Source organism: Rattus norvegicus, chromosome 3 (assembly GCF_021556685.1).
Source record: "Rattus norvegicus strain SHRSP/BbbUtx chromosome 3, alternate assembly SHRSP_T2T, whole genome shotgun sequence".
NCBI lineage: Eukaryota > Metazoa > Chordata > Mammalia > Rodentia > Muridae > Rattus > Rattus norvegicus.
This window is the reverse complement of record NC_141536.1, coordinates 89748545-89770252: the sequence shown is the minus strand read 5'-3', so window position 1 is coordinate 89770252 and position 21708 is coordinate 89748545. Positions and strand designations below refer to the sequence as shown.

The 21708-nt window shown below is 42.6% G+C and overlaps 1 protein-coding gene, 1 long non-coding RNA gene and 1 other non-coding gene across 8 annotated transcripts in view; 1 reads left to right on the top strand and 2 right to left on the bottom strand.

The window, feature by feature from the left end:
• Fbxo3 (F-box protein 3) overlaps positions 1–18659 on the bottom strand; it is a 32365-nt gene extending 13706 nt beyond the window's left edge. For 2 of the 5 annotated variants that reach the window (XM_087654563.1, XM_087654562.1), the window contains exons 1-6: positions 18528–18659; positions 16047–16136; positions 13165–13328; positions 5137–5251; positions 1898–2102; positions 799–844 (exon numbers count right to left, since the gene is read on the bottom strand). In XM_087654563.1, the coding sequence (XP_087510689.1) occupies positions 799–844; positions 1898–2102; positions 5137–5251; positions 13165–13328; positions 16047–16136; positions 18528–18631 (724 nt within the window). In that variant the 5' untranslated portion in view covers positions 18632–18659. 5 annotated transcript variants of the gene reach the window in all.
• On the bottom strand, positions 7428–7566 carry Scarna21 (small Cajal body-specific RNA 21). Its single transcript, XR_015685124.1, has one exon.
• LOC108350426 (uncharacterized) lies at positions 18162–21371 on the top strand. Of its 2 annotated transcripts, none has more exons than XR_015684535.1 (3): positions 18162–18709; positions 19559–19643; positions 21021–21371. It is a non-coding gene; the product is annotated as an uncharacterized LOC108350426 (long non-coding RNA). The 2 variants fall into 2 exon arrangements; XR_015684534.1 differs by having other exon boundaries at positions 19519–19643.
• Positions 21372–21708: the final 337 nt, after the last annotated feature.

Sequence of the window (21708 nt, the reverse complement as noted above, 5' to 3'; positions counted from 1 at the left end):
TCTGAAAATAAGCTCTACCAAGATGCCCTGAAGGCAGCCAGCACAAGCATGGCGTCCTGACGGTGCCTAACTTAGAGACATCACTGAGGTGCATGAGCAGAGTTCAAACCCAGGCCTGAATGTAAAGCTTCCTCAACATGCGAACATGAGACCTTTTCAGATACTGTGAGATCTGTCACAAACCCGACCACGTCACAGTATGAAAAACCGGACACTCACTCTCTGCTCAAGGTTCCAATCAGAAGATAAAGAGCTACTTCTCTACTTAGTGCTGAGGATTTAAACTGGGGCCCTGCACACACCAGGCACATCTCAGCAGGATGAGACCGGATCAAGAACAAAAGGTGAGCTGCACTTCCATACAAACTCAAGGGTTCCCCCAAGTGACAGTCACAGTTTCCACTTCAACCTCCCGCGTGAGCTCTGTCTTGACTTCCCTCAGGGACAGACTGTGACTGGCAAGCTGAAATAAATGCCTTCCCTCCCAAGTTGCTCTCTCTCAGGGTGCCCTGTTGCCTGAAAGTGCAACTATGACACCTAACAATTCTGCACCTTACTTCCCTAAAGAAAATTAAAAACTTAAGTCTGTACAGAATATGGATTTTTTTCTAAACAAAATACAAAGAAAGCACAAGGGCTGCCCCAACGAGAGAGCAGACACTGAACGTCATAAACCAGGAATATTAAAACACAAGCATAAGATGGCCAGCTGTTAAAAGTAGTCACAGTTGTCCCAATTCATATTCTTTTCTAAGCCAATAGGAAGAAGGGAAAGTGACTTTTCTATATTTCTCTTACCTATGATAAACATGTCAATAGCAGCAGGATTCCGAGCCATTTGATCCTATGTGGAGAAAAACGATATAAATACATTTATTCTTATTCCTTACTAGATCTCAGGGAACAAAGCAAAACAGACAAAATTGAGTGTTCTAATCAATACTCAGATATTGCTGTTATGAGTAACTGTCTTCTCAGCCAAGCAACCACCATCTAGGAGAGTTCAGCTGCAGCCCCCCACTCAACAGGTCATCCCAGCTTTCCTGGTGGACAGTTTACATCCCGTCTCCACCAGGAGCCCAGAAGGGCACACGGTTCTTACCTGCTCCCTACCACCTGGCATTTACAGAGGAGGAAGACCAGGGCAGGATCTCCACCTACACTGCTATGGGGAAGTCCTCAAGGCTGCTGGGTAAAGCTTTTGAGATGCAGCCAATTGGTGGAGGGGACCTGCATGCCTCTGAGTAGCCCTCACCTATGGCAGATTGGTGAACTTTGGTGGGCGCATGACTCGGTTTGTCACTGTGCCCTGCGGGGACAGGTAGAGTACTTTTGTCTCTTCTTGAGAAGAAATGTTAGCAATGCTTGTCAGTTCCTACTATTGTAATTTTTATCCTAAGGCTTACTATATAAAATGTTTGAAGGCACCTCTCCATGAGATGAAGACATAGTCTATTTCTAATAAGACAAGTCATAAAACTATTCTTTGAGAACACATTGAGCAAGGAGAAGTGAGAAGATGAACAGCCTGTCATCCTACAAGAAAGGGCTTTGAGTTCAGAGTTGAGAGACCTGAGCAACTTCAGGATGTTCAAAAACTAATTTTACATATTACAGTCAAGGACTTCGACAATAAGTTCCTCAGTTTTTTCTTATACTTAAAATGCCTTAAATGAATAACCACCTTCCATCTAAGCATGCCATGGCTTGTACCATTTGTCTACTGGCAAACCTTCCTTTCGGTATTCCATATCGCCATGTGAAGATATTAGTTCTCTGGTTAATAAAATATATGATGCTCTAGCCTATTTTATATCCCTGAAAGTAGCCAATGCATACATTTATATTATCATCAGAATACATACTAAAGCCATAGTCAAATACACTTCCTACTCACTGGGCACTGGTAGAACACTTCGTTTTTATTTCGGCCCTCTGCAGCTTCCACAGCTATGTACTGACTCAAGCCAGTATGTATGCAAAAGGTTAAAGGGAGACAGTATTTCAGTCCCTGTCTCTGCTGAAATCCTCCGGCAGCAGTGTCAACGTCTAATAAATCTTCAGAGCGGTAGTGATTTGACAGTGCCATGCTTCCCAGCAACCTGAGGATACAGACGCAAAACCATGAGAAGCAGAGCTACAGAAACAACAGTGCCACAGAGCTATGTTTCATCTTTCTGACAAATAATTTCATACTGACAAACTTATTTTTCTTTTTGTTTAAAACAGATGAACATACACACAAAATCAGGGTCTTGCTATGGAGTCTTGGTCAGCTTGGTACTTGCTATATGTTGGCCTTAAATTTGAGGTAATCCTCCCGCCTCAGCCTCCAGAGAACTGAGATTATCATTATCAGCATTAGAATTGTGTGTTACCATGCCCAGTCACACACCGGTAACTTTTTAAGCACTGGTTAGCATACAAATTCTAAACCAAGAATATCAAAACCACTAACATTTCTATATATCAAATTCACTCGGTTAATAAGAAAAATTCTGATTTAGATTTTAAAATTAAATGTCTAAAAGTATAAATACCAGGCTTCTTAGAAGATATATAATTTCACTGTTTGTAAGGAACTTAGTGTGGTGGGATTACACTTAGAAAGATTAAGGTAGAAAGATGAGTGCAAATAGGGCTATAGTGGATCTTGGTCAGCTAGGGCTATACTAACCCTGTTTTACAACACACACACACACACACACACACACACACACACCCACACACACCACACACACACACCACACACACACACCACACATACACTTACACACACACACACACACCACACACCACAGACACACACAGACACACACACCACACACACCCCAAATGGCAAATACCTAAAATCCCAGCTGTTCAGAAGACTGAGAAAGGAGAATAATGAGGTCAAGGCCAATGTAAACTGCACAGTAAGACTATGTCTACTAACTATATACTGAACTGCCAGTACTTCTGTGATTTGCTATTTATGTATACTCATAATACATATACATATATAAATAGCTAATTTAATGAAAAAAGAGATACATTTTCTGACATTTTATCTTGAATCAACTTTCAGCTTATCTTATGAAAACAGAAATACTGGTCACTGGTAAAGAGTCCTCTCCAAGTCTGATGTCTTGGGATGTATGGATAGGTAAGATAGATAAGTAACTTTTTATTTTGATTATTTTAAGTTCTCTCTCTCTCTCTCTCTCTCTCTCTCTCTCTCTCTCTCTCTCTCTCTCCCTCTGTGTGTGTGTGTGTGTGTGTGTGTGTGTGTGGTGTGTGTGTGTGTGTGTGTGTGAGAGAGAGAGAGAGAGAGAGAGAGAGAGAGAGAGAGAGAGAGAGAATAAGAACAGGTGCCAGAGGCATTGGTAGTCCCTGGAGTTGTAATTTCAGGCCATTGTGAGGGTTTTGGGAACCTGGAACCTCTGCAAGAGCAGCATTCACTCTTAACCACTGAGCCGTCTCTTCAGCCCCCTTAACTTGCCTGTTTATGAACCATCCCTGATACTTAGTATTCTGAGTACTATACTTTGTATTTTCTATAGGATCTCATCGGAGAATCCCAGGACACACTCAACCCAGATTTGAAATCATTAACAACTTCCCCTAAGTCTTCACTATAGTGTTATTTCTCTTGTGCGCCTGGCCCTTTAAAGGATCCCCAGTTGCTAGTCAACTGGCCCTTTAAAAATTCTTGGCTGTTAGAACTGCTTGATCCTATGACCTTCAATGTTAGTTGCCTCTTGGATTTCTGGAAACAGGGTAGGATATAAAAAACCAGGGAGCGGGGGTGGTGGGTGGGGGGGTGGTAGAGTGAGAAAAGAGTTGGTGCTGAAAACATTAAGAGTCAGTTGAGCCAGGAGAAGAAGCTGAGCAGACAGGCTAGAACAGTTGTTACGGTTTTGGAGCTGCTCATGTTGGGAAATCTGGGAGAAGAGACTGTTGGGAGAAACAGCTGAAAGGGGCTGGGCTGGAAACTGGGACCAACGATTGGGAAAGAAATTAAGATTCTTAAATCAATCTCAATCTCAATCTCAATCTCTCTCTCTCTCTCTCTCTCTCTCTCTCTCTCTCTCTCTCTCTCTCTTTCTCTCTCTCCCCCTCCCTCCGTCCCTCCCTCTGTCCTTTATCCTTCTTTCTCTCCTATCCAGTGTTAGTGGGGAGAAACCAGGGGGATAAAGGACAGGAAAAAGAAGAACCCACAAAGTAGCATGGGCCAGCTCCACTACACACACGGTGCAACAGCAGTTCCAGCACCAGCAATGTGGTGCTCTCTTTGCATTCTTGGTATTTTATAAACACGGTATCTTTGAAATAGTTTAATTCCATAAAAGTACAAAAGGAACAGACACATTCAAAGTTTATAGCTTTAAAAACTGTATAAATTTGATGGTTACTATACAATCTTTTACGAAAAAACAAAAAACAACAAAGAACCCCAAACAAAAAGACTATAATGAATACAACTTACAAAGTTTATAAAAGGCCATTCAGTTACAGGATGTTCTTGATTATGACAAAACTCTACCTTCCTTAGTTTGGTGTACACAGCTCTGAACAAATCATGCTTTTTGCTTGTACAGTAGACAGAACTTGCATCAAGTTCCTAAAACATTTTACCTAGTTTCTAATAGGGTAAACACATCACATCGAGCAGTTTAGTCAAATATACTCACACACACACACACACACACACACACACACACACACACACACATCCCTCCTGTGTCCCACAGCTGTCTTCTCCAATCAGATCTAATCATAAAAATGCACTGGCAGAAAAAAATGCTTTTATAAGACACATTTATTTAGGTAAACTTGAACCTAATTTATAGATAATATAATATCTAATGAACTGCTATAAGGAAAAAGAAGAAATTTCCTCCTCTATATACTTGTGTGTGTGTTTGTGTGTAGCACATAAACATACATTCCTTATACATGTTTAGTAAAGATAGCTAAGACAAACTATGAATAAAATATATTTATGGGGGTTGGGGATTTGGTTCAGTGGTAGAGCACTTGCCTAGCAAGCGCAAGGTCCTGGGTTCGGTCCCCAGCTCCAAAATATATATATATATTTACATTCTAGAAAGTAATACCCACTTCTGAAAATTTCTAAACCATCAAACGCCTTACCCTGGAACCACTAACTTCTGCCCATTGTGGATCCGGTATGAGCAGCGATAGTCATCGGGGAGCTTGCAACCGATCTGAGCTTCTACTGCATCCAGGTCTTCCTCACGCGCACCCTCTGCAAATACACAGCAAAGGAGGGGTGTGCACGCACAACCAGACTGCAATATAGTAGGTTAGTTCTCAGCAAGAAACAATCTTATGGCAAGTGAATTCTCTTTAAAATACACTGTCAAAATACCAGGCCATGAATTGGAAATTAATTTTAAACACTAAACAAGTTGGTTAGTTCCCTCTCAACATGGAAAATACTGGCACAAAGAACTGGAAAGAGGCACCAATGAGATGAACAATTAATTTATTACATTATAACAAAAATCTCCTGTCTCGCTTTTCCAAATCTAATACATGCATACTTTGTTTGAAAACAGCTCTGAAAGTTCTCTCAGTGATGTCACTCTAGAGTTTCTTTTTTATTTTTTTGGTTCTTTTTTTCAGAGCTGGGGACCGAACCCAGGGCCTTGCGCTTCCTAGGTAAGCGCTCTACCACTGAGCTAAATCCCCAGCCCCCACTCTAGAGTTTCAATGTGATCCTTTAAGGGAAATGGAGGTATCAGATAGATATAGGTCCATGCTGTGAGAAGCCACTAAGCTGTCTCGATTGCACACTTGAAACATGGCCTGCATTCTAGCTGTCACAAACAGAAAAACCTACAAATATCAAGAGAAGTGATGCTCTTCCAAACAACTGCTCCTCAGGTCCTTGGGCCAAACCTCTCACTACTCAATGATTATGGCAGAAAGACTAATGAAGACATAAAGAAAAAATGTAAAACAACCAGCCACCACCACCACCACTAACACACCCCACAAACTAGCCAGACGTGGTGGCACACTGCTAGGAGTGAACTCGAAAAAGGAAAAACAGAAACAAAACAATCAAACAAAACACAAGAGCTAATGTAGGCATTTGGAATCACCTTGTTTTTAGGCAACTGCCAATTCTAAAGCAAGAAGTTGAGTTTAGCTTTAGGTAATAATAGATAGGGCGGATGAATCAAAAAAGTAGGATTCAGAGTCCTCAAAGAGAAAAGCACTTGTTCAAACAAACACACACATGGTTTTGGCCAGGTTACAGAAAGCCTATGGGGAAAGTGAACTGGAAACAGCCAGTCCTCACAAACTAGAAGTCCAGGCTTTCCAAGGTCACCAACCCTAAGCAAGATTAAGGGGAACAACCCATTGAGGACTTGAAGGGGAAGCAAGGAAACCTCTAGAAGAAAAAACTATTACCCTGAGACCTAAGCAGTGCTTTGCAGTCACTCAAAAGATCTAAGCCTCAATAATAAAAAAAGGAGCTGACTGAAGAGCAGGCAAGGCGCAGGCATGGTGACGAGCGCCTGTGATCCTAGCCACGGGTTTCCGGGGCAGGATATATGCTAAAAATTAAAGTCACAAAAACTTAACACTAGGAGGTCTGATGGGCTCAGTGATGGGCTAACCTGCATAGAGACCTGAGCTGGAGCCCAAATACCCTTCCATAAAATGGGGAGGGACGTGATCAGAACTAAAGCTTCTTCACTGTCTAGAAAGTGGTAACATACTAAATTCCATTAGACTTCAATAAGTCAAAAAGATGCATATTTTTAAATCTACATTATGAACACTAAAAGAGAAATATGAAGGGAAAGAAAAGGAATTAAACATAGATTAAAAACATAAAAATAGAGAGTGACCATATTTAAATGGCACGGCCAAGTTCAATATATTAGGGAATAAGTTAAATATCAATAAGCCAAGTTATCCAGTGAGAGACAGGCCAGGTAAAGAACAAGGCCTAAAGGATGTGGTGCAGAGGGAGAGCTCAGAATGTGTTAGGCCTTAGTTTCAATTTTAGCACCAAAGACGTAAAAAAGAATTCTACCCAAGATATCCATCTTAATGTAGGCACAGAGAGAAAAACTAGGACAGCTCCACTTGGATCCCATGAGATAGAGTTTAAGTCAAACAGCTTTATTAAAACTAATAGAGAACTCTCATAAAGACAATAGTGAAAGGTTTAAATAGTGAAAGGCTTAATTATCACAGCACACACAGACATCTTTCCCTCATAAAATTACACTGAAGAGAGACAGCAGGCTAAACAGTGAAGTACCAACTACATACAGTCCCAAACATATATATTCTTTAATGTCAGAGATAAGACAGCAAAAGAACGGATTTACAAGCAGTGCGTTATTTTCCACTGCTGCATGCAGCTTAAAACATACTGATTTTTTGCCCATTTTGCAAGTAATTGTGAGGCTAGGACAGCCCAGGCAAGGCTCCTGCTGAAGCACCTCTCCCACAACAGTGCATACCTGGCCCCTATACTCTAGGCTTAGCTGAGAAGGGGTGGAGTACACTGAGCCCACTCCCCAGGAAACCAAGCCAGCAACTTACTTGTTACTTGTTTCTACAGGTCGGAAGTTCTAGTACAACTGGACCCTCTCTGTTTAGATGACGATGTTGGAACCATGGTGTCAACTAGGCTGATAGCTCATCTTACCTATCTGTTGCTTCAGAGCCTCTTACAAGCTCACTTGAGTATTTGCAAAATTCAGCAACTGCAGTTTTTTCAGTGAGGCCCTGAGTGCCTAGAAGCCCTTGACACTCCCTACTCTGTAGCCTTCTCCTCAACACATCAGCCTGTTTGCTTATTCAGTCAGTGAAAAAGCACACGATGGGGCTGGAGAGATGGCTCAGCGGTTGAGAGCACTGACTGCTCTTCCAGAGGTCCTGAGTTCAATTCCCAGCAACCACGTGGTGGCTCACAACCATCTGTAATGGGATCAGATGCCCTCTTCTGGTGTGTCTGAAGACAGCTACAGTGTGTTCATATATATAAAACAAACAAATAAATTTAAAAAAAAAAAAAAAAGAAAAAGCACACGATGGATCTCTCCACCTTCTGAAAGGTCCAGGGCCTTTTAAGAATTTACTTGGTTAAGTTAGGGCCATTCAAGATATTTTTCTTTTTAATTAACAAGTTCAGGTTCAATTCATTTGGGAACTTAACTATAATTTTTATTTCAAGTAATTATAATACATTAAATAACAGAAATCAAAATGATTTGTTATATCTCTGCCAACATTTAAGGAGAAATAATTGTACGTGAATGCATACCAAAGGCTGAGAATCTTGGTGAGCGACTTCAGAACCCTGCCCAGTAGGAAATTTCACCAAGTTTCTCGGTAACTAATAGAGACACAAAAAAAAAAGGCTAGAGAGATGGCTCAGTGGTCACTAGCATTGGCTCCTCTCGCAGAGGACCTGGGTTCAATTCCCAGAGTCCACATAGCCATCTCTAACTTCTTTTCCAAGGAATCCGATGCCCTTTTGTGGTCTCCAAGGACAACAGGCACAGAATATGTTGCACAGATGCACATGTAGATAAAATGCCCACACACATAAAATATATTTTTAGACCTTTTTTTCTTAAGATTTATTTTATTTATATGAGTACACTGTCACTGTCTTCAGACACACCAGAAGAGGACATCCTATCCCATTGAAGATAGTTGTAAGTCACCATGTGGGTGCTGGGAATTGAACTCAGAGCCTCTAGAAGAGCAGCCCTTGATCTTAACTGCTGAACCATCTACCCAGCCCTTAAGTCTTTTTAAAAAATAAACAAATAATGGGAAGCGAGTGGTGGCAGCAGTGCACACCTTTAGTCCCAGCACTTGGGACACAGAGGCAGGTAGATCTCTGTGAGTTCAAGGTCAGACTGGTCTAGAGCCAGTTCCAGGATAGCCAGGGCTATATAGAGAAACCCTGTGTCAAAAACCAAAACAAAGAAGCAAGCAAGCAAACAAACAAAATAAAACAACAAAAATCAGGTGAGGTGGCCCAGAGGATAACAGTGCTTACTACCAACCCTGGGACCCACAGGTGGAAGGAGAGAACTGATTCCTGAAAGCTGGCCTCTGAACAAGTGTCATGGAACATACGATGGATCTCTAAATCTAAATACACACTCTAAATAAAATGTAATTTTAAAATATATCATCTGAAGAGACGGCTCAGTTGGTAAAGGGCTTCCTGCATAAGCATGAGACCCTAAGAACCCTAGTGCGCAGGTAAAAAGTGGGATGTGCTGATAACACCTATAATCTAATACTCGGGAGGCAGACAGGGAAAGGCTTGAGGTTTGCCAGCCACCAGTCTAGCCCAATCTGTGGGCTTCAGGTCCACTGAAAGACCCAATCTCCAAAAATATTGGAACAGTTGGGTCATTTCCAGTTCTGGCTGAGAAGAAATAACATAACTTTTAAAGAAAAAAATATTCTGGGGTTGGGGATTTAGCTCAGTGGTAGAGTGCTTGCCTAGCAAGCGCAAGGCCCTGGGTTCGGTCCCCAGCTCCGAAAAAAAAAAAAAAAAAAAAAAAGGAAAAAAATATTTTTATTGCTATGAGTCTAAGTGTCTTGCCTGCATATATGTGTAGTGCCTGGGAAGCCAGAAGAGATGGAAAGCAGTTAAGGAAGACACCCAACATTGCCTCTGGCTTCTACATGTATGCATACATGAAATGTATATGATATATACATAAAATTAATTTTAAAAGCATTTAAGACAAACTAATCTGATTAGAAAGAAATTTATACCCCTAAAGTCTAATTTAAAAAAAAAAGGTAGAAAAAAAAATCTATGGCCTAAGTCAGCAGGAATCATAGTAAATTAAAAATCAAGAAATTAATAAAATTAAAAACAAACATACAGTAAAAAAGACTGACCAAAAGCCAGTTCTCTACTGAAAAGATGTGATCGGACCCCACCCCGCAAGAGTGGAGGTAACACATAATGAACTCATAAATGGAAAAGGTTGTACCACTGTATATTTCCTAAGCATGAAAAGATGTGAAACACAGATTTGAAAACATAGATGTAGTAGGCAATTTCCTGGACAAACAATTTACCAAACCAGAAAGCCTCAAGCCTTGAAGAGGCTTTGGGAGCTGGAGCCTGGGATCTGTTCTCCCTGACTCTCATTAGAGCCTGTCTTTCTGAAATAGTGTTCCCTTTCCCTTCAGCTTCCCATTGTAATGTCTCATGAAAATGTCACTTTCAGACAAACCACGATGCATCTATTAGAAGGCAGAATACATGGTTTTAGTGGATGGAATAGGATGGAACCCCGGGAGTCCCCCGTTAATACCCCCATAGCTTATCCTCCAAGAGGAAATGAGTGATGACAGTCACCTAGCACAGGGCAGCTGCTTCAAGAGGACAGACATCATCTGAAGACAAGCCTGCAGTGGTGATAAGTAAAATAGCTAACAGTTTATAATAACTGCTACTAAGTACAAAGGTAGACATGAAACCAAGTGTTTCATACCACTGATTTAGTTTCCAAAAATCCTGTAAGGAAGATAATAACTGTCTTTTTTGTAGGGATAGTACTACCCGTAGGGCATTCAAGACCAAGTGCACCATCAAAAAGTAAACGGTGAAGTCAGGAATTGACTAGAGGGCCTCACTTTGGCAGAATAATCTTTTCTTCAGTTGTGATTGCAGGGAGAGGGCTGAGCCCATTATGTTTTGAATATCTGCGGTCTCTTTAAACTGTCACTCCATATTAGGGCATTTGGAGTGTGAGAGTGCGGTATGGTTGTTCTTTTGGACAGACTTGTAGCTCCTTTTTCTTTTGTCCTTTGGTATTCCTAGCTCCTGTGTCTGTTCTGTATCTAGCTGTCAGATTCCTCGGCCACTTCGCTCCACTCCTAGGTGCCAGTTCTCAGGGCTTGCCAGGAGTTTTGGATTAAGGTTAACTGGGAATATTTACAGTGCTGGGGATACTAGGAATTTCAGGCTTATGAATTCCACACTAAGTTAAGCACGTGGCTGCTGACCTCAGGAGCCACCGTCCTCACTCAGCTTTAAGGTTATATAGGTGTCAGGTTAAAAAGGAAACTTAGCAGCAGATAGGCGAAGACGGGATGGTGTTTGTGAAACATCCTGAGGCTGTTAGTTGTATGTTTTCAAATCATATTTCCTTGTATATTGGTTTAGAAGTGAGGTGGGAGTTCTTTAAAGGAAAAAACAGTAAATATTTTAAGATCGTAGGACTGACCTATGGTTTCTGTGACAGAGACTTGTGTTTAACCCTGCTGTTAGGCTGTTATTTCTGGAAAACAGCCTCAGACAATACAGAAACAAATGGGGGTGGCTGAGTTCCAATGAAAAGGATTTACCCTCTTAGCAATTAATTTACCAAACCCTGACTAATTACTAGTACCTTCACTTCACATTGAAGAAAAGATACAAAGAGAATTTAGGTGGCCTGTTTGAGGACTAGTAAGCAACAGAACTAAACTCTAGTCTTGGCTTCTGATAAATTGTCATAGCTTCCTTTCTGAGTAGGTGAAAGGAGAAGAGAGTAGGTGAGTATTTATTGAAAGCAGTAAGGCACTTTATAAATAAATATACACATGACATTTCCCTCCTTCTGCACTTCTCTCAGGTGGGTGGCATTAGCTCATTGTTTTGGAGAACAAGGTCAAACAGATGCAAACACACTCTCTGTCTCTGTCTCTGTCTCTGTCTCTCTCTCTCACACACACACACACACACACACACACACACACACACACACACACACACACTTATCACCACTGCAGGCTTGTCTTCAGATGATGTCTGTCCTCTTGAAGCAGCTGCCCTGTGCTAGGTGACTGTCATCACTCATTTCCTCTTGGAGGATAAGCTATGGGGGTATTAACGGGGGACTCCCGGGGTTCCATCCTATTCCATCCACTAAAACCATGTATTCTGCCTTCTAATAGATGCATCGTGGTTTGTCTGAAAGTGACATTTTCATGAGACATTACAGTAGGAAGCTGAAGGGAAAGGGAACACTATTTCAGAAAGACAGGCTCTAATGAGAGTCAGGGAGAACAGATCCCAGGCTCCAGCTCCCAAAGCCAGCATGTGCACGGCTCCACCTAGTGAGCAAGTCTGGAAAACTTCAGGTGGAAAGCACATGAGCAGTAATAAGTGTATCTTTGTGGGTATTATCAAACCACATGGAAATAACTTGTTAATATTTCCAGCCATAATTAGATAATATACCAGAGCATGGATCCTGGGGTCAAATCGACCTCAGTTCAAATCTGTTTTACTACTTTGTAAATACCAAACAAAAAGGTTTTCTCATGCTGCTGCTATTCTTACATGCTTAAAGAGCCAGTGCTTTCCTAACATTTGATAGACACCAGCAAGAAAAGGTGTTGATACCGGTTTTCAATTAAAGAATAATCTTGGGCTGGAGAGATGACTCAGTGGATAAAGCACTTGTCACATAAGCATGATGACTGGAGTTTGGCTCCCCAGAAACCACATAAGAGCTGAGCATGTGAAGCGACCTACCTGTAATCCAGCTTGTGTGAAGTAGAGACAGGGAGGGATACCTGGGGGAAACTGGCAACTGAAACAGCTCAACCAGCCAACTCAGGAAAAAGCCCAACCTCATTAATAAAGTGGAGGAAAATCCAGAAAGACATGTGATATCCTCTAACTTCCACACAGGGATGTGAATACATTCATGTGAATATATATACACACATGAATACCACAAAAATACACACATAACAACAACAATATTAATAACAACAATAATCATTTTTAGGACTGGGGGTATAGTTCCATTGTTGAATACTTGCCTAAAATGCATGAGGCCCTGGGCTCAATCCTCATCATTGCAAAGAATAAAAATAAATCATAGTGGTTATTCTCAAGCAATCAGCATTGTTTTTATATAAAATAAATATGATAAAGTAGTTCAGTTTTTTATTCTAATAACCACATGGGTTCTTGGACCAATCAAAGGAGAGCAAGATCTTAACAGTACCAGCATTGTACTTCGTTGGCTAGTGAAGTGTAATGGTGACCTAGATGTTGAATTAGTCAGGTACACAGAGGATCCGAAGTTATTTGAACTTCTCTTTCTTTACTAACTAAAATGTAGATAGGGGACCCTGTGTTCCCAGTACCTTTCAGAGATAAAACCATCCGAGGACACCTAGGCTCCAAGTACTTCTTGAGGTCATCCCAGGCCTTTTTAATAGCAGCATAATGGTTGATGTATCTTCCTACATCTGAGTAAGTAGCTATGAAGAGAGATTTCCAGCACTGATTCTTCCGGGCTTTCTCTTCCCTAAATTAAAAAAAAAAAAAAAAAAATTAAAAAATCTTTTGAGGTTCGCTCCCTGTACGGGCCACCAAAAAAAAAAAAATCTTTTGAAATGATATTAACATATCTTTTTTCTTTTCATTTGTCTTTTGAGTTAGGGTCGTATGGAGCACAAGTTGGCCTTAACTACGATGTAGGAAAGGATGGCCTTGAACTTCTGATCCTCGTGCTTCTAGCTGTCAAGCGGTAGAATTAAAAATGTGTACCACAGACCTGGCTTAGCATGTATTTTTGATATTTACCAACATACTTTTACTGGGAGTTTGTGGTAACTCTGCCCTTCTATTTTAACTTACTTTTTAGCTACAAAGAGAACGAGATAGCAAGAAGTGATACGTCAACAAGATTTAATAGTTACTACTGTCATGGTAGGGTGATTGGTCATTTATTTTCTTACTTTCTGCTTAATTTTTTCAAGTTTTCCAGTTCTTAACAAAATATATGATATACTTATCAGTACAAATTTTAACTTACTCCTAAATATGTATCAGCTGAAAACAAACTTAGGTAGCTCTGGCTGGCATGAACTATATTTCCCCCTCCCTTTACCTCCTAAGTGCTGAGGTCACAGGTGTGAGCTACTGAATGGCTTCAATTATAACTACACAAAAGGCAGGCACATGAAGTGTCCCAGTTTTGAGGATATTTAGAACCTAATGGCATAATATTGCTCTAGCACATCTCCACTGATCAGCCCAAGAGAAATAACCAAACAAATACATGATCTAACGTCTTCCATTGCCTGAATTATACAAACATTTCTTGAGTGTTCACTTGGACACTGAGGACATTAAAAAATGCACACTATTTTCCCATTCAAAAAGTAGTCTAATCATGAGCCTTTAGAGAATAAAATGTAAACTTAATGGAGGACAAGCAACCATAGAAGGTACTTGAAAGTTCTGTCAAGTGGGCTTAGAGAACTGAAGGGCTTAAGAGGAAACTGAACGGGGAGAGTTGAGAAGGCTGTGTTTGGGGGTTGGAGGGGCAGATTTAAGGGGGAACACTAGGAACATTACAGAAGACATAGGAAAGCTCTGAAGCAGCCCTCATGAGGGGCAATAACCTGAAGTGAGCTGCGGTGACCAGGTGAAGGCTGTGGAGACTAGCCGGGAGGGAAGGCTAGTGATCATGTGAACGCAGGGAAAGCCTGAGCCGCAGGAGGACTCCTAATGCTGGCTGGGCTTCAGGATGGGCGCTACCATGTAGAACCAAAGGTTTAGATACGATACGAAGGAAAGGATAAATCAATGCAGAGTATTTTGCTTCTTTTCAAACAGTGTACATAACTCAGGTTAGCTCAAACTCAGGATCTAGGACCACTGTCCTCCAGTGTAGACTAGGTGTGTATCACCACACCGGATTCCAGGTATACATTGTGTTTGTTTTCGAGGAGGGGGCTTAAGGAGGAATAAAGCACTGTTTCACTAATATATAGTCTTACTATAAATACATGCAGCTTTATCAACAAGGCGGGGTGTAGGTCAACTGGGGAGTGCTTGCCTAGCATGTGAGGTCCTGAGTACAGTCCCCAGCACTGTAAAAACAGGGCTGTGATTTTACAGGTTACTCATGGAAACTGTTTCTATATTTCTATACTCTTATACCTCTGGTCCTTGATTTACAAATTTTATATACAGCAGGTGATGCCCCAAAGCGAAAGATTGAGTACTTATCAACACCTCAAACTCCCTTTCTTCCTTTTTCCGCCTCCCAATTCTTGACAGCTGTTATTAAGTTTTCCCTTGGGAAAACTAGGACCTTCCGCTTTAAAAAATTGCCCCTGGCTTCCCATAACTGAAGAAGCACATTAGGTACTCTTGCCTTTCTTTCTACATCTCCTAAATCTTGCTGTCATCTATGTTTTTATTCTGGCAATGTGGTAACTTAGACTGGATTCAGAAACAGAAACTAGGGTTGGAAAGGAAAACTAGTACATATTAGCATTATAGTAGGCCAAGGTCAGGATTCAAGACTACATATTCTGCATTAGAAGCTGGAAAGGGGGAAGGACAAGGGGCTCAGAGCGTCACTGGAAACAGAGTTAACGAAGGGGAAGCATCAGTATGCAATGGCTACACTTCACTAACATTTACTGTATGTTTTATAGCATGTCATAAGGAACTAAAAGCAAGGTTTCAAAAAGCTCCAAATACAATGAAATGCAAAAAGGAGATAAAAATGCAAATTAGCCTTCTTATTATAAACTGTATATGTCCACTGAATTATACTTTATTCCATAAACATGAGCAAGTATTGTATATCAATTAAAAATTGCTGTAGGCAGCAGTTCTCAATCTATGGGTCATGAACCCTCTGAGGGTTGAATGACCCTTTCACAGGGGTTACCTAAGACCATCCTGCATATCAGAAATTTACCTTATGATTCATAACAGTAGCAAAATTACAGTTATGACGTAACAATAAAAATAACTTTATGGTTGGGGTTCACAACATGAGGAACTGCATTAAAGGGTGGATGTATGAGGAAAGTTGAGAATCACTGCTCTAGTTCCAAGTGTAGTAGTTCACACTTGCAATCCCAGCAAGAAGAGGCTGAAACAGAAGGACTGCCCCAGGGTCAAGGCCAGCCTGCACTGTTCCGGTCTCCAACAATGAAAAATTTACTCTTAAAAAACTACACCCTGTCCACAAAGGAAGGAATGTTCACAGAATACTTACTCAGTTATCAGCCAGTATTTTTTGCAATGTCTTCTCCACAGTGGATCATGAGTTGATAGCTGGCTAAGTCTTCGACTAACATAGCAACAACTGGCAGTAACCAGATTCAGTTAGTATAAAAGGGGGAAAAATAAAAATCAAAGATTAAAATAGTAATTGTTAAATGTTAAATTTAAATTCCTTTTGTCCCTCTTATTTCTACTTACTACCCATAAAACTGCAATGCAGTATCTTTTAAAATCTACCTAATGTGTAGGTTAGTATAATTACCCTGTGGGTAATAAGGAGAAAGCAATATACTATCTCAGAGTCAAATTAAACTCCCAATAGACTGATACAGTTCAACCCAACACAGTTGAGCAAATATGCACTAAACCCGTTAGAGCTTGGCGACAGGCTGGATACTTGGCGAAGTTGGACAGACTATAATGGGCAAGAAAGAAACTGCAGTATGCTGGATGAGTCTGTAGACAAAATAGGATTCAACTCCACTCACTTCCACAGACATTGACTGAGGGGTCATGTCACCTCAGCTTAAAATTCTCATTATTACCTAAAGCTTTGAACTCCAAGTCTGTTCTTACAAGAGGCTACATGATCTCACCAGCCATACTCCATGCAGCTGCCTATTAGTCATTACCACCTTAAGCAAAACCAGCTTTCTAGTTTTTCTAGTTGAACAGGCCACACTATTGTTAACAGACCCATCAGCCTCTCAACAGTGTTCCCTTCACCAGGACAGAACTGCACTCTGCCACACGTCATGTCTTCAACAGTGAGTTGGTCACCTTGCTTTCCACATTCCTTCCTAGCGAAATATACATACACCTTCCCAATATTTGGCCCCTCTTGTAATTACACACTTGTTTGACTTTCCATCTTGTCTATAGTAGTCAAGCTACATAAAAAAGACCATGACTCTCTAATTCACTATTGTAATCCCACATTTAACTGGCACATGGCAGGCACTCAAAAAAAAAAAAAAAAAAAACAAACCTGAACAAATGAATAAAAAAATAAACAATCCTTACACTCTAGCAGCACACAGTTACTACAAACTCTGTAGTTGAAGAAGATAGTGGGAGAGCGAAGTATTCTGGGCAAGGATCAGAGCCTACACAGCCATGTGCAAGCGTGTGGTGTGCCATCTGATGAACTGTGTAAATGTGATAGTGGAGGAGACAGCCTGACAGGCCTTAGATAATAAGCTAACGGATAAGAGCCTTAAATACTGCAGAAGTTCAAGGTCCAGTGTGTAAACACAGCTATCACAGGCTTTTAAGAAGAATGACAGCTAAATTGGTCTTTAGAAGATAACTCTGGCAGCAAGCAATCAAAGAAAGAAGGCTGTCTAAATAAGAAGTTATAGCAATAAAATATTTCAGATGAAATACATTTGAGCTGGCCAGCCTTTCCCACAGAAAAACTTTCTCTGTGTTAGTACAGGCTGAATGGGGGCGAGGGGGAGTGTGTTTTAACAGGTATGAGTAGAGGCCACAACAGAAAACCCAGAAAATACCTCTGCGACCACTTAGCTAGCCCAACCAACAGCTACCTGTAACTCCAAGAAATCTGCACCTCTTAAAGGCCCCTAAAACAGAGGACACAATCATCAAATTCCCAAGATCCAGTAATCAATCAAAAAACAAAAATATGTCTTCCCCACATGAGAGGGCCATTTTGCATCCTCTACAAATATACAGCGGAGAACAAGAAACCCAGGCCATGCTGTCAAGAATGTAAACAATTCTGACACAGGGTGAGGGTGACAAGAGAGGGGAGCACAGCAGGGACATTTGTCCCTCCATCTTAAAACAGTCCTGACTACTGGAAGAATTCTCGAATTCCTAGTGTTTATTTTTGGAGTAAACGTTTGTCATCTGGGAAACCCTGAGGTGACTGCAGTCACCTGTAAAGGCCTCACCGGAAGTCGGTGACAAAACACAAAATCCAACCACCCACCATAAAAAAAGGAAAGCTGACAGCCAAAAAAGTCGCAGACACAAATCAAAGTGCACGCTGCCCGCGATCACGATGGCATCAGAGAGTCAGAAGGTTGAAGGCCTCCTCGCGCGCGTTCTACCTGTCCATGAGGGCTCTGGTCATCCTGGACCTAGGCCCGACAGGGATGCGCGTGGGCCGAGACAGTGGCCTTTCCACAGCGCTAGACCAGGCCCCAAAGGGCCAGCGAGGGTCCGCGGGGTGCAGCACCAGAAAGCCACCTCTCTTCCGCAATCGGCCTAGCTGAGGCTTGAGGAAGAGGGCGTTAAGTTCCCGGGGGTCTAGACCTGGGCAGGAGTAAGGCCTGGATGCCCAGATCCCACCTCCGAGTCTCCTTCAGCCCTCCGGGGTGTTCTGCGGGATAACGGCCGCCCTGCAGTCACCCTGCTGCGGAGGGAGCCCTGGTCCAGTCAGCGACCCCGGCCTCTCTCTCTGCCTCCTTCCACGTTCCCACCCCTGCCGAGAGCACCGCCCCATTACTTGATTAGGTCCCTGTAGTCCACGAAGGATAAGATGAGGAGCAGAGGGTCGGTGGGTAGCGACTCCAGGGTCAGCAACCCTGTCTCGGCCTCTACGGCAGCCATCTTGCCCAGCCCGCTGCAGCCTGGCACCACCCCGGCCCCGCCCCCGCCGCCCGAACCGCTCCGCGGCTGCTTGCACAGGTTAGTTATGTAACTGTCACCCGGCCCCGCCCCCGGGATGCCCCGCCCACCCCGAGGCCTGCCCTGCGGGAGCGCTGCTGTCTTGCGCTGTCTCTGGTCATCAGCTGATCCGCATTTCCCTTCAAATCTCTTCTCCTAAGCTTAGCCAGACCCCTGCCAGTCTGTTTCCGAATCTTCTAACTCTTCTTCCACATATTTTATATCTCGCATCCTCAAAGCCTCTCCCTAAATTTCACACTAACCAACCCTACCTGGCCTTTGGGTCCCAAACCCATTGCTTCATGTCCAATCCACGATCTCTATTGTCAGCCTCAGACTCCCCTCACCATTCTCACTCCCACCTGCACTTTAGATTGCTGCTCTGAGCCTTGTCCACTTAGTAAGGAAGGAATGATGGGAAAGAGACACAGGGGAAGGCACTCCAACTTTGAAATGATAGGGAGGTTATAATTCTTCCACAGCCCACAAAGCAAAACCATCCTAAAACAACAACAACAAAAAAAATGACCTCTGGGTAAATTCCTTGTCTAAGATACCCAACAAATATTAATTGCCCAAGCCCTTGTCACCAGGCTTCTAAACCTACTCATCCCCGAGAAAGTTTCTTCCAACTTCTTAGTGCAAGAAATAATCAAATGTGATTATTTTCCATTAAGTACTATAACACTTGTGTTTAGGACAAGAAATTTGATTCATTTTTAACCTTCTGAGCACACCCCTCTTGATAAGCATAAGTTTGTGTTATCTAGACACAATAGTTGGCGTGGTGGTCTTTTCCTTTTCAACCTCAAATTTATTTCTAACATCAGGACAGAGGAGGACAGGATATAGCCTGCCCCTCTGATTTAGTGCCACAGGCATGGGGACTGAACGGAGTAAGACCCCTGTAGGACGGGAAGGTGCAATTCATCAGCTTCGTAAAGACGCTATTAAGGTGAGTGTAGAGCAGGTATGATGGGCAGTGACCAAGGAGTAACTTCTCTTCTGTTGGTTCCACAGGGGCCGTGTCCTGAGAGGTGTGGGAATCCAAAAGACTCCACAAGCCAGTCACTTATTCACTTGACTGATCCAATAAGCCCCTCAGGCATGAATTCACAGCTCCTATCTTACCATGGACATGCATCTTGGCCCTGAAGCCTGGGTAGTACTGACAGGAACACAGTACTGGCTCAGCTCTTTGGAATGTGGAAGGGTCACCCCATAACATCTGGTTGGGGAAGAGACAAACCCAGGTAGTCCTAGAGAGCATTCTAGGCTATGTCAAGTTGACAGGTAAAGCTAGCTAGAACTCCGAACAAAATGCTAAAGTTTTAAATGAACACAAGATCACACAGTTCCACACTGACGCTTGAGGCCAAAGGGGGGAGGGAATGTACCTCTAAATGCATGCTTTTGTTTATTTTTAAATGATTAATTTCCCCTCTGTTAAAAGGCCTACAAGGTCTTGGAGGTGGAGCAGGCAATGACTGAGGGCAAGCTCTAGAGGGTTTAGAAGCTTCTAAAATGATAACCTACAGGTGTCCTCTCTCTGTGTACAAAACACCGTCTTTTAGGAGCCACGAACACTTTCTGGTATTTATTGTTTCTTCCTTTCCCCACCCTAGGGGCCCTTCTTAGTGGAAGAAGAAAGCTGGGAGCTAGGGTTGATGTGGGAGAGAGTATGAAGTAGGGCAGTGGCGTCAGGTGTGCCATACTCTGTTTATTGTCCCTAGCCCCCAGTTTGGATTTCCACCAAACAGTGCCATTAGCTGGGTGCCACTGGGCTATGAACTGAAGGTTGTGTACCACCTGCAGCCTTGTCTCGGTGCTGAGGGGTTTGGACACTTCCTGATTGTAATGAGGTAGCACATGTACTTGGGGAGGGGGCAGGAAATGAAGAGTAGGGAGGATCACAATTAGGATGCCATCACCAGAACAACCTGGGCTGAAAGGCTGCCTGATGAATAGGACAGAAGAGGTCCTCCTCAGCAGAGCCCAGGAAAACCTTGGACTGTGTTTATGCTTTACGGTGGAAAGCAAGGAGGAGGAGGAAAGTACAGGGGTGGATGGAGATTGCAGAGCTGACAATGATGCTCAAAAAGCAGCCAGCTGGGTGGGTCGTGCAAACTGTGGCATCGATTCAGCCGCTGCTGTGGAACACAGACACTCCACGGCTGAGAAACATGGAAAGGACATGGAGGATTATAGGCAGGGTCGGAGCAGCTACTCAAACTGAGTCCTGGAAGTTGGTTGTCCCGTCCTCCCTTAGGCAGAGGCGTAAGTATTTCTGAATTCGCTGAACAAATGGCTTGTTTGGTTTTTTTGTCTGCAGCCACCCTCTTGTTTTCTTGGAATCCAAGGCTATAACCTTCTTGGCCAGGTACCTGGCTTGGGTGATGAGTAGCCTTGCCAGCTGAATACATTTTAAGGATCCTGTATTGACTGTTTCCAATATGGTGGATCAAGAATATGTCCAGGAAAGACTTGTAATCCCAAAGCCTGCCAACACTGAATCGCTCCTGTGTCTGGAATCTTACTGTGCTCTACTGAGACCTAAACAGCTGGATGGCCTGTGTCACAAGAGTGGTTAAGCTACAGCTGTGTCATCAGTAACACTTGTGTAAACTCAGACGGGCTAGGTTTTACTTTATTGTCAATACTCTCCATTAAAATGTAAAAAGTAGTCTCTGCCTTTCTCAGCAGCTCAGAAGGCTGATCTCTGAGCTCCTTCATTGGTCTCCCCTCTTATTTGGCCTGCGTGAATTCAGCCAATAGGATGTGCTGGGGTGGGGGACATTTATTCTCCATCTGCGAGGGTTTGGCTGTGTTTTCTGTTGAAAATATCTCCTGTTGGTGCCTTTCCCAGGTCTTTAGTTCCCAGCCTCTGACTCAGATAGATCAGAGGGCCTATGTTTCCTTGTTAAAGCACCTGTTAAATTTCCTCACCGACATCCAGGCTAATTCTTTACTAGGTTTTCGGGCATTTGTTCCACCTGACACAGTGCAACTGCCTAGCATTC